The sequence below is a fragment of the Acipenser ruthenus genome, chromosome 1 (genome assembly GCF_902713425.1).
Source record: "Acipenser ruthenus chromosome 1, fAciRut3.2 maternal haplotype, whole genome shotgun sequence".
NCBI lineage: Eukaryota > Metazoa > Chordata > Actinopteri > Acipenseriformes > Acipenseridae > Acipenser > Acipenser ruthenus.
The window spans coordinates 28,133,697-28,146,531 of NC_081189.1; the positions used below are offsets into that span (position 1 = coordinate 28,133,697).

The 12,835-nt window shown below is 38.6% G+C and overlaps 1 protein-coding gene across 1 annotated transcript; it reads right to left on the reverse strand.

Annotated features, from left to right (window-relative positions):
- Positions 1-3,839: 3,839 nt before the first annotated feature.
- LOC117411680 (intracellular hyaluronan-binding protein 4-like) lies at positions 3,840-12,015 on the reverse strand. Its single transcript, XM_034019349.3, has 8 exons — positions 11,574-12,015; positions 9,594-9,744; positions 8,842-8,997; positions 8,040-8,111; positions 6,529-6,609; positions 5,718-5,889; positions 4,508-4,708; positions 3,840-4,206 (listed from the first exon to the last, which is right to left on the reverse strand). The coding sequence occupies exons 1-8, from the start codon at positions 11,845-11,847 to the stop codon at positions 4,150-4,152; spliced, it is 1,164 nt and encodes a 387-aa protein (XP_033875240.2). The 5' UTR covers positions 11,848-12,015; the 3' UTR covers positions 3,840-4,149.
- Between the last annotated feature and the right edge of the window lie 820 nt (positions 12,016-12,835).

A 12,835-nucleotide genomic window follows, 5' to 3' on the forward strand; every position in this document is an offset into this window, starting at 1 on the left:
AAAACATTTTTGATTATTTTTTTATTATTATTATTGATTCATTCTACAAATCTTCTACCAGGAAGAGAATGGGAAGTCTGGTGAGTAAAGGTGCTGCTGTGCAGATTTAAACGGACAAAATACTTTCCAAAAGAAGATGGCACTTTGGCCAAAATAGAGACAAAACAAATACTAATTAAAACCAGTACCGTGCTGGTGTTGAACCAGCATGCGTAGCCAGTGGTGGCGTTAAGCATGGGACAGACATGTGCGGCAAAGCTGAGCATTTCATGGTGCGATACCGTTAGTCTGCATCTGGACACATAGGAGCGGTATGCACAACACGGTACAGTAGTTGTCAGTCCCACACTGTAGGCTATGTACTCGAATGAATGAATGAATGAAAATATATATATATATATCTATATATATATATCTCAAATATGGCCAAAAGTTTTGCATTACCTAGTAGTATATTAGGATGCAGACATTAATAAAACTTTTAAAACCTATATGAACAATTTAGAGATTTCTTTTAACATCACATAAGGAACTACATAATAGTATCTCAGAAGTATACTGGAGACTACAAATGTCACATTTTTCAATTTTTGGAAAACTACAAAGCGATATGTAATTAATATGTGAACGTAATATTAATTCTGTAGGGCGTGATGCAAAACCTTTGGCCATAGCTGTAAAGCTGTTTTACGAAAGAGAACTACTAAATGCACATGAAGAATGGTGGCAACATTCTTCGAATGTGGCTTGTATATTCTTCTTCGAATGCAGGGTTTTGCTTTTGCGGTGCACTCTTCAGCAAACGTGATAGCAGTGTTTCCAAGGAGGGGTTCAAGGCCTGGCCGCGCCTTTCACGTACTCATAAAGAACATGAACATTCAAAGCCACGCATCCAGAACACAATGGAACCATTACAGATGACACCACTACCTCCAGGACCATGGTTACACGTTTCCATAGACTTTTGTGGACCAATTCCCGTCAAGAGACTTAGTCGTGGTCGATGAATATTCCAGATACCCAGTAGTGGAACTGGTAACTTCCACATAAGCAAGGACAGTCATGCCTGTTCTCGATTAAATATTCTTGTCACTTGGCATTCCACAGCAAGTAAAGACCAACAACGGACTGCCATTCACGAGTGACAACTTCCAACAGTTCAGCGACTATCTGGGTTTCCAAATTCAGAAAATCACCCCCTACTGGCCTAAAGGAAATGCAACTGCAGAACGCTTCATGAGAACTTTGAAGAAAAACATTACAGCCACCACAGCTGCAGGCCAACCACAGAAACAAGAACTATACAAGTTTCTGAGAAATTATCGTGCTACGCCACACAGTACAACAACCAAGTCACCAGCCGAGCTACTCTTTGGCAAACCAATTCGCACTCAACTACCAGAAATGACAACACCTACATCTCAAGAATCAATTCACCAATCTGACCAGCATGCAAAAAGCAACATGAAAACCTATGCTGATTCTCGTTTTCATGCCAAGCAGTCTTCGATCAAACCAGGTGATACAGTTCGCCTTTGACAACAAACCGTACACTGTAGTGATCCATGATTACAGCAACCTATAAGGGACATCAAGTAACATGCAACTCTTCCCACTTCCAACTCATCCCTACACATCATCTTTCATCAAAGGTCTCAGACAACAGACGAGGAAGATGACGACACTCTGACTGAACCATCATCTACCCCTACTCAACCACCTGAAAAACAGCGACGATACCCTATGAGACAGACAGGAAGGAGACCTCGAAATCTGCCACAATACGAACAATAAATTTTTTTTTTTTTAAAACCATGCAGAGATTGCAAACATACTGACAGTATGGATATCAAAACAGTGATTGAATGTAACTTGTTCAGTGTCCTAAATCTAAATGTAAACAGTTTACTAGAAAGTTGAAGTGTAGAAAAGGGTCGATGTCATTAATCAAACCTAAGCTTAAACAACTACAAAGAAGGATGTAATGTAGTGACTCCAGTCTAGTAAAGACTGGATTCCATCTAGTGCTTGTTATGTCAGTGACGTATGTATTTAGTTTACAAACAGTACCTGACGTGACTAGATAAGAATGTTACGTAAGTTGAGTTACTTAACAGTTACTTATATTACTACTAGATGTCAGCATTTTCATTCACTCACAACACTACACAGAATTAATTTAGCTGGAACAGAAGTACTGGAAAACAGGGCATTTATTTTGTATCACCGCTAATTACTGTTATTCTACATCTTGTAATTGTTTCAAAAATACCGGTCTGGTGACCCTGCCGTGGTAGGGGCCTGGAATCAAGTATTGCAGAGCCCCCTGGGGGCAAACACTGCCACTGCACCTAGCAATTGTTTTATATTTATTATTTTACTTCCACTTCCGTTCTCCACTCTTAAACTCCAACCTCGCTTTTTTTTTATTGTGGCAGAGGGATTAACTGGCAATCAATTACCTAGTTTATCCCTCGACCACATTCGGCATGGATGGGGAATGTTAACCTCATCTATGCTGTAAAACAACAAAACACTGTTTTTAAAACTAAACAAAATACACACAGTAGTTTATATATATATATATATATATATATATATATATATATATATATATAAAAAACCAAAAATGTGTTGAATGTCATTATTGTAACCAAATATGTGATGACATTTACCTGAATTTTGAGAAAGCCAAGTCATACACTTTCCCACCAGGCGTGACCCAATACATATTATCTAAGTTTAGTCTACAAGTATCTTTTTAGCAAAACATGTAATTATAGCATAATATGAATCTTACTGGCACAAATGTAATCTCAGAGTATAACACATTAAGTGTCTTTCTTTCAAGAGCTGCATGGAGCTCTTCGTACCATGCTGCAAATTATGCACCACAAATGTGCTTGTATGTGTGTGTGTGTATATCTATATATATATATAGAGAGAGAGAGAAATAAAAAGCCTAAACAGTGTGAACCAGACTACAATTCTCCACTGTCAATGTGGCAAGTTTTGTGTTGCAGGTTACTTGAATTGAAAATCAGCTGGCAAATTTTGACCTTGCATCAGCTGCAAATCAGATATGCTTTTAAAATATGCACAACTGGGTTAAAGATGGGTGCCGCCAGCTTGCTGGAGCTGCATTTCACATAATACAGCTGGCTGTCAAACATTTAGCAGCACAGATGTGAATCACCAAAACATCACCAGTGCCCCTGGTGACTTTACAACTAACTAGTCTGTCAAATTACAGAATGGTTTAGCCTCAGTACTACCAAAGATGTGTTTTTAACCCAAACTGAACAAAATATGCAACAGGTCTACTTAACACTATCGTGACCCAGTAAGTGTGTGATATTTGGGGCGTTAAACATGGAGTTATTTTGCTGTATCAGGGAGCAGACTGAATTTGTTTTTGCCAATGCAAATCGTGGCAGTCTGACCTTTTCCTTATAAAGCCTTGAGATTAAATTGTTCCAACTTGATCTAAGTAACCGATGGAAAACACCCATACAAGAAAATATCTTTTTGTTTTACTGAATTAATTTCCCCATCCTGCAATACTGAAAGAGTGAACTTCAGAATGAGGCTCAAGTCAGGTACTGGTATATTTGTGGTTTAACAGCATAAGTTAATTTGGACATGTGGTTTTAAAATTTGCTTTTATAAAAAGGTCACCTAATCAGAAGACAAAATTACTTCAAAAGTAAACTAAGATTTAATGTTAGTATCCTGGATGTAGCAGGGTGTATCATTTTCATATTTTAGGAGGACTAGTTTAAATGTTAGAAGCCTGTGGCATTCAGAAATCACAAAAAAAAAAAAAGAAAGTCTCCAAACACATTTTCAACAGTGCTTTTATTTATACATATCGGCTATATTCAGCTTTCCTCAGTGTATTACAGCTTTTAAACTATACAGTAAGCGGAAAGGAATAATTTTGGGGGAAAAAAAAAAAAAAAAAATAGGGTCCTTTGTGATAGTTTAACAATAACCATTGTATCACATATGCAACCAATTTACACCAAGAGGCAAACAAATTCTCAATGGCCTGGAGACCTGGTCAGAAGTCACTGCACCACCTCATTAAAACACTCCTTCCACTAGAGCGCCACAACAGCCTCTTCAAATCCCCCCACGGAGTTGTTTCTAAGCCAAAGCAGGGAAGTCTTCAGGATCATCAGGGTTTGGAGCAAATCCTTGGTCCTGCAAATACAAAATAATGTAAGTTATGGTCTCAAGAGAAATAAGAAACCAATTTTAGCCACACTTTAAATGTTACATTGTGCACCATTGTGCAGTAGGTACACCCCTCCCACTGCTTGGTCAGGCTCATATCAGCTGTGGAAAAATGCCAGCTTTAGTGGTTGGATACAAAAATCCATGATGGAATCAGCATCTAAAAACATCCAACTGCAAGGGGAATTGGACCCAACTGATGAAAGACAAGGATGAGCAGGCATCAGGACAGTGCCTGGGTAAGAATCAGGCTAGGAAGTATATTTACCACTTCAGATCTTGGCGGTGCATCAGGTCTGGTGGTGGGAGGGGGTCCACCACGACCACGGCCGCCACGCCCCCCTCTGCCTCCACGGCCAGGACGGGCCAGGCTGCCAAAGTTAATATCCAGCTTTGAGGTGATATCATTGGCTGGCCTTCGGAAAACGTGATGGTCGTCCTCATCCTCATCAGTTTCTCCTTTCAGATCCTAATGGATTTAAAACAAACAAAAAAAAAAATCCCTCCTGTGAATTCAATTATGGTTGAAAACAGGTCACACGTGTTAGCCTGGTGGTTGCATATTTCCCCCCATGCAAAGACAGTCAGAGGATTTTAAATATCTTAGAAAACACTCAGTGACCGCAAAAACTGTGAAAGCTACCACCTTTGCTAGTAATGATGGCAACAATGTCAGTTACTGTGATCCAGTGTTTTAATAAACCACACAATGTATATTAGTGGTGCAATCGGCACCCAAATTTCATATTCCATCATATTGACATTAAGAAAAGTTTAACAGAAGATCCAAGAACTAAAAACACCATTGTGCACAAGTTAAAAAGGCACAACTTCTATTCAAATTAGAACACTTCCGATAAAAAGAAATACAAAGGACTTGAGTTTAAGTGAAAATATGCGTGTGTCCACATCAGATGTCCCTTTAACATTGTAATACTATATTTTAACAAGTAATTTCTCTGAACTATGGTTGTTCATTACTGTTAACATTTTCGGTCCAAAAGCAAAGCAAAAAACATTTGAATTAATCTTGCAATTCCCAACCGATTGAACAGCTTCTTTATATAATATTGCCATATAATCCAAATACAACATGCTTTGCATTTTTTTTTTTTTTTTTTTAAGTAGGTTTCAAAAAAAAAAAAATTTCCTTGATTAAAAAAATATATATCTTTTTTTTTTTTTTTTTTTTTTTTTTTTTAAATCAAAGAAACGTGAATAGGACTACTTCTGATTTCGCTTGTCCAACACAAGATGTAGAGGCCTAAAGTGTGTATCCTAGCAATGCACTAATCTACTGTACTAGCACTAAAAGCGCACTCACACACAAGGTTAATGCAAACCGGCAACAGGAGACTACAAACTGGATTCGAATTTGATGCATTGATTCACCAATATGAATCGTCACATCGACCAATTGTTGCACCCCCAATGTATATACATGCACACAATTGTTTATACATATGCACACCACTTACCTCAACATACTTGGACTTGTGAATCACAACAGCCTTTGTTGGTACGCTACTTTCTGGCTTACGGATGTTGAATTCCTTCTTTGGTCGGTTCTGTTGCTGTAGAGCTTTCCACTCATCCAGAGTCATCTCCATGGGTCCTTCCTCCTGTTGCTCTCCTTCACCTTCAATTCCCCTGCAACATTAAAGTTGAATAAACACACATTTCTCGTACAGGGTTTACACTACCCTGCAAATAAGTCACTATGTAAAATGATTAAGACACAAGGAATTCACACTATAGTGGTGGCAGCTTTGTAAACTCTCAAAAGGGTTCATTTCTTGTACAATACCAAAGCTCAAACTTGAGGATACAGTTGTATACCAAGAACAAAGCCAAAGAATTAAATCCATCATCCAGAAGCAAAAAGTTACACGACAGCCATATTAAGTGACGGTTCAAAGTCAATGGTGCAGTCAGTTTGCCCAAAATGTTTTCATAACATTTGTTATATCTTAAACATCAGTTTCCAACTTTACATATTTGGAAGCATATGCAGATTTACAAATTAGTAAAAGCTCTCCTCATTGGGTAGGCTTGAATATATAAAAATGCTTCAATTAAAAGCACTTCTCTAGATATTGATAAATAACTTCTGCTAAACAATGTCCTAAGCAAGCTATCAGAACAAGTTTTCTACCAGAGACGCTAAACAAATGTGGCTGCCTCCACTATATCCATATTGACAAGGATAGGAATGTCCAAATTCTGTTGATCTAAAATACACGTCAGTTTCTTCGGCAAGAGCAATTTATCGATATTACATAAACTCACCGATTCTCAGCATCCCCTGGAGTTTCACGAGCCTCCTCATTCTCAGCTGCCTCTTCAGTTGGGGCAACATGCTCAATGTCACTTAAATAAGACAAGAACCATGACTGTACAGTTTTAAAATTACCAAATGTATAATGCAGTAACCGGCTGATCTTGCATCACCCACTATGCCCTTAACTGGGTCAGATGCTATTCTGAGCAGGTTTTGACAACACAAGGCATGCTACTATACCTGCATTCAGTGGAAGACTAAATTGTTCAAGTGTACAAATAGCACCGAAATCTGGCCAATAGAAAAGCAGTTTTGTGCAAAATACACAAAAACAAACACCCTCCGCAATTTTTAAGCGACAATGACTTGCAAGGCAACATCTGCTATGCTCCAGATGGGATGGCTAGTGAAATTTGCAATATATCTTCAACATCTCATTTGCTTGAGCAATTGTTTGCAACACTACTTTTGGTCAAACAAGTTTCACTGCTTGTTTTGCTTTGGTTTCCTGTTTATTTATTTATTTATTTATTTATTTTTTTAAATGTACTTAAAACCAATTACAAAATCAGGGCTCCAGTCAAAGTTGTTGCCTTAGAAGCAACAGCTCATTGGGTTGGGGGGGGGGGGGGGGGGGGCTGTTCCAACCCTTGTCCGTTCACAAAAAAAAAAAAAAAAAACAGTATCAAATACATAGCTGAAAGGGCTTTGAAAATAAGTAGGCTTCCATTTAGATGTACTGTATTGGTTTTGTTGGTACAGTATTATTTAACAGAAGTATTTTAATTCAGAACAATACAATTCTGAAAATCTCTCTTGCCAAAACTGAGACACGTTAACTGCAATACAGTATATACTTAATCTGGTACATATTGTAGCAGTATGTAAAATCTCCCATTAACGACCTAACAGCAAAATGAAATCTAAATGTTATCCATGCACAGAACTGTGTAAAACATACGGCAATTTAGCAAAACCAAAAGATTTAATGTCAGTTCACTTGCAAATGAAGATGCACAAAAACTACTAAATATCAGAGATCATAAATATATACAATAAGTATCTAGAACAGTTTAACTGTCACATTACCCTAGCTTGTCTCGTTCTCTTCGTTTTGGCTGCATTTGTCAGGTGAAACGGGAGGAACGCTGTGTAATTGCACAATAGGAGACACTGATTTGGCATAAGAGTTTATATTAAAAAAAAAAAAAAAAAAAGAGGGCTGTGACATATTTAGATAAATTGTAACATTGAAGAGAAGGGCTTTGTATCAGAAAACTGGTGGATTGATTTTATTCTTAATACAAGAGTGGTAAAACGCAACAGACTTTTATCTGGGTCAGGGATAACCGAGTGCTGACCATTATAGAAAGTGTATTGTATGAACGGGTTGTCCTTTTGTATATTTCTACATGCAGCTCCATTAGAATTGATCTTTCAGCTTGGTTTGCTGCCATCAAACTGTTCAATTCTTGCCATTTGCCTTCAAGGTGCCCAACACAGGATTAAGCACGTGTACCTCATGTCATCCTTAACCGATCCCCAGTTACGAGGTCCACTTCCACCACGCTTTTCATCAGGCCTCATTCCCCTATTAAAAAAAAAAAAGGGGGGGGGGGGGCATTACATTGTGATTCATTCAAAAACAAAACAGGTAATGATTCACAGCCACACAAGATGGGTCAATGCATTTAACTAACCCCTGTACTACCAAAGACCTGTTTTTAACCCAAACTGAATAAAATATGTAACAGGTCTACTTTTGACATATTGACCCAGTAAGTGTGTGATTTGGGTTTTCAAAACAGGGAGTGCGCTTTTGCTGTACAGGTAATGATTTACGCAGCCATACGAGATGGGTCAATGCGTTTAACCCCTGTACATATTTCCAAAATGATCACATAAAAACAACAAGTAATGGAACAAGTGCCTCGAACAAGATCTGCTCAAAATGGGACCTACTCAGTAACCATCAATAGGCCAGCCCACCGAATGATTTTGCTTTGCAGTCAGCTTTTGTCACTTCAGTTATGCGCACACTATAGAACATCTTGATCTGCATGTGCATCAATGGGCAACTGAACAAGACAGTATAGATAGATTTTTGGTTTAATGCCAGAGTGTGTAGTAGATATTCATTTGCAGTTTTGGTTGTACAGGTTTTTAAAACAGAGAAAGAAATTACAATAGAGACTAAAATCCAGGGCTGAATATCCTTCAGGGGTCTTTTTAAAATATTAAGAATGCTGCACACTAGAACGACTTCAGGTCAGTTGATTTGAGAAAAGTATTGCTGCAGACCACTGCTGTGTACCACTTACATTCGGTCACTACCACTGTGTCGTTCAAATTCTCGTTTGCCTCTCTGGTCAAACCCATCAAAGTTCCTCTGAAACCCACCGCTCCCACCTCTGCCACGCACTGCTCCTCTGCCGCCCCATCGACCTCGCATTGGTCTGTCAAATCTGTCAGATGGCCTGAAACAAGAAATGAATCTTAACAGGTAACATTACAAAGTGAACAAACTTTGTCCTGAACTACACATTTTTGGAAGAAACTACAGCAACTTCCAGGTACAGCTCACCCACATCACCAGAACTAGATCAACGGACGCATTCTCAGATGCTTCCAAACAGCCTATAATAACTCAGCCATAATACATGATTGGAGAGGCAGGGACTTTAAAAAAAGACAAATCAGGAGGAGCTTTATGCGCTGGGTGGTAGCAAACTAGGAAGAAGCAATTTAGCAGACAGGGTTTGGAACAGAATCAGTGGGCAGTTAGTAGATGGAGGCAGAGTTAGCCTTCTGACAGACAGTTTGCTTGGGAAACACAGGAAGTTAGCTGTGCATAGTTTTTAAATGTTGGAAGTGCTGCAGCTGTTATCCAAGGTCACAAATGTGTACTGTTTGCCATCAGACTACAGGGAAATTGGGGATCGATCTCACTAAACTAATCCTACCTGTAGAAGATGATTTGATACCGAATTAAATCTACATTACAACATTGTTCCTTACTTCCTAGTCCATGCCAAACAGTCATACTTTTAGGCAGAGTGAAGGATGAACACACTTTTCCACAGAATACTCCTCTGGAGCCTCTACTTCATTGGGCCGACGCTCCCGGAACACAACACGACGCTCCATCCTCTCCACCTTTGCTTCAGTCCCTCGGTTTTCATTCTGACCCATCTGCATTCCACTTCTAGGGGGGCGCTTCTGACCTAGAGAGAAAGTTACAAGCTCATCAGTCACTGCACTCATCTACTCTGTGGGAGCAACGCACCTGAAGATTTAAACTTATTGCATGACATAAGCTTTTAATGTTCCTGCATCATAGCGAGAAGTCTGTCATGCAACTACTATTTAAAATGAGAAAGGCATGTCATGTTGCAGCTATAAAATTGGGTTTAAATCATCTTTGTTTCTGATTTAACACTGACTCCATCACAGGGTAATGCCAACACTGAAGGTGGTCCAAGGCCAGTTAAAAGTGGATAGCCACTTCTTGATGGAGAGTGCCTGAAGCAAACTCAACTTTGGGTGCCTGACATGGCAGTCCATGTGAAAAAATAAAATGGTATGGTCATTGGCTTAGGGAAGGCCACAACACTATTTACACCCCATACGGAACGTGAACAATGAAACCTACTTTGTAAAGTTAAGCAAAGAAAGTCAACTAAATCTAGCTTCATAAAACTACAAATGGTAAAGGCATTTTCATATGCCAATCATGCCCCCCTCCCCCAGGTTGTTCACATGCCCACAGGTAGTTTTAGACGTACACAAGCTCTTCCCATTGGAGTCTAGCTGAAAAGGAGAACACAAGAGGAAATAGCCAGCATTTAAGGCGGTTGGGTCACACAGCTCAGTGTTTTGTACCTAAATACAAGAATGCAGTTTCTGGATTAAGTCAATAAACTGGCAACACCCAGAACAGTGCTGTAGAAACTTTACAGCTGAACTGCAATACTGAAACTACGTATCAAATATTGTATTTTAGGGATTAAAATACTGCCTTCTTATAGGAGTTTCCTACACAAATGTAAAGGGGGTACTGCGTCTTACGACTATGTTGAACAAAGCACCCCCTCCCTCCTCAACTTGACATGGTCTACTGCTTACATTCTTTTCTTAACTGTTGAACACATTTTTTATTTTATTTGACAACTTTAATGGCTTCGAGGCCCAATACAAGTAAAGAAAAAAGCTTGTAGTCATTTGTTTGACGGCTGGGTTACACAAGAATGTTGTGACAACCAATATATTAAACTATACAATGACTTGTATAAACAGGCTTTCTTTTCAGTCAGGATAGGCTGTATGGGCGGTGTATAGCAATATCCGAGAGGGCTACAAGCAGCATAAACAGTGGTCCGCCGTTTAAAATTAAACACAACATTTAAGTCAAGGTGCACATTAGGACTTCATAAATTCCACAAATAGGCTACATAAACAGCCATAGTTCATATCAAGGCCAGTTTCTGCGGCCTCATTCAATCCACCACGAGGCTCTGGTTACTTCAACAAAACACTACGGTAAGAAGATTAATCACGACATGGATAAAATATTCAAACATTATAAATGAGAGCTATTCGTCATGACTCACGCTACGTTCTGACTGTAGCCTAACTATAGATGCTACGGTTCTCTCCTAGTCAAAAAGCTAAAACCCGCATGAACTAGCAAAACATTTCTGAACCCTGCACACGATCTTTGTTGGTAAATATTTACTTGTTTATAGACTAGTTAAAACAGTATTCAATACAACAGACCTTCAAAAAAAAGTATAGAACGTCGATATTCCCTTCTACCAACTGCGGCACAATACATAGTCTGCATTGGGAATTTGCCGTATTTTTTTTTTTTTTTTTTTAATTTTACTTTTTTTTTTTTTTTTTTTTTTTTTTAAAAGACATCGTTAAATAGGAATCTTAATCTGTAACCACGTTAGCATAAAAATCATATGCTAAACAGGACTTCAATGTATTTTATTATTCCATCTACTCTATTAAAATCAGTACTAGTAGTATGCATTTTTATTTCTCCCACCCAAGCTGTTTCTCGCAACCTCGTCATTTCCCTCGCCTCCAGGAACCGTAACGACCTTCCTATCTTTTTGGGATTCTCTCCTGCCCGATTTTGAAGCGGTCCCGCTTTTCTTGGGCTCGTCCTTCTTTTTCTTTTTTTTCTCCTCTTCTACCTCGCGGAGGATATCAAAGGGGTCGGCCTCATCATCCAAAAGCTGGTCGAAGCGGTTCATCACGGCGCATCCAAAAGTCTCCTGCATTGCACCGGAGACTGGGCTGCTGATCGCGCCCTTCATTTTGTATGATTTATTAAAAAGCTGATTCCACCGCGGCGCTGCTGTGTATAATTCTTAATGTACGCTCTTGTTTAGGAGCTGAGGGGGGCCGCTGTATTCATTCTCTGGTTCGCAAGAACTGATTCCCTCCCTCCCTTCTTGCTGATGCGGCTGCAGGTTAACAGGTGAAATGCCAATATGGTGGTTTGTTTTATAACCGAGCGACGAACCGCTTAGTTAGTATTCATGAGCTCTTAAAGGAGAACAGTATCATTCTCGTGACAAAAACAAAATACTGCAGTATTTGACTAACGCAACGCTGTTTTGTTAGGTCCTTGTGTCAAATGGTTTCATAGCAAATAATACGCACCAAGCGAGATTTTAGCAGTTTCCCATCAAGTTAAATTTTACACTAAAACATATTTCACTGATGTTTATTACATTATCTAGATATCCTTGAGTGCATTTTTTTTTAAAAAATTAGAAAGCAGTATTTAAGTTTTAGATACTGTGGCAATGCCATCCGTCTCAATTGAAACTTAACACATTAATAATACTGTATACACATTTGGGATAGTCACAGATTAATTAAATTCAATTAATGTTGTTACTTTATCTTAATTGCTAGGTCTTTAGAGCAACATTTACAGGAGACAGGTTAACATAAACATTGTGATAGATTAGCATTTCTTCATTTGCATTGTGTGCATTACAATAGGTGCATGGAATGTGGAACTCATAGATATAAAGGAAAACAAACACAGAATTCATACAGTAGAACATGGTACTTGTGTATTTTTCCAAATCCAATTATAATCCTCTAATATTCAAAAACAAAGTTAATAATGTTATCCATAACTATCACTCAGTAATGCTGAAATGATACTACAGTGAATAATTTGCAATGATAAATTCACTTTTTGCATCATGCAATCACACAAGACAAAACAACGATTTACATTTTTTATCGTTTCTTCCTAGTACCTAAACACTGTATGTGTTACTGGTC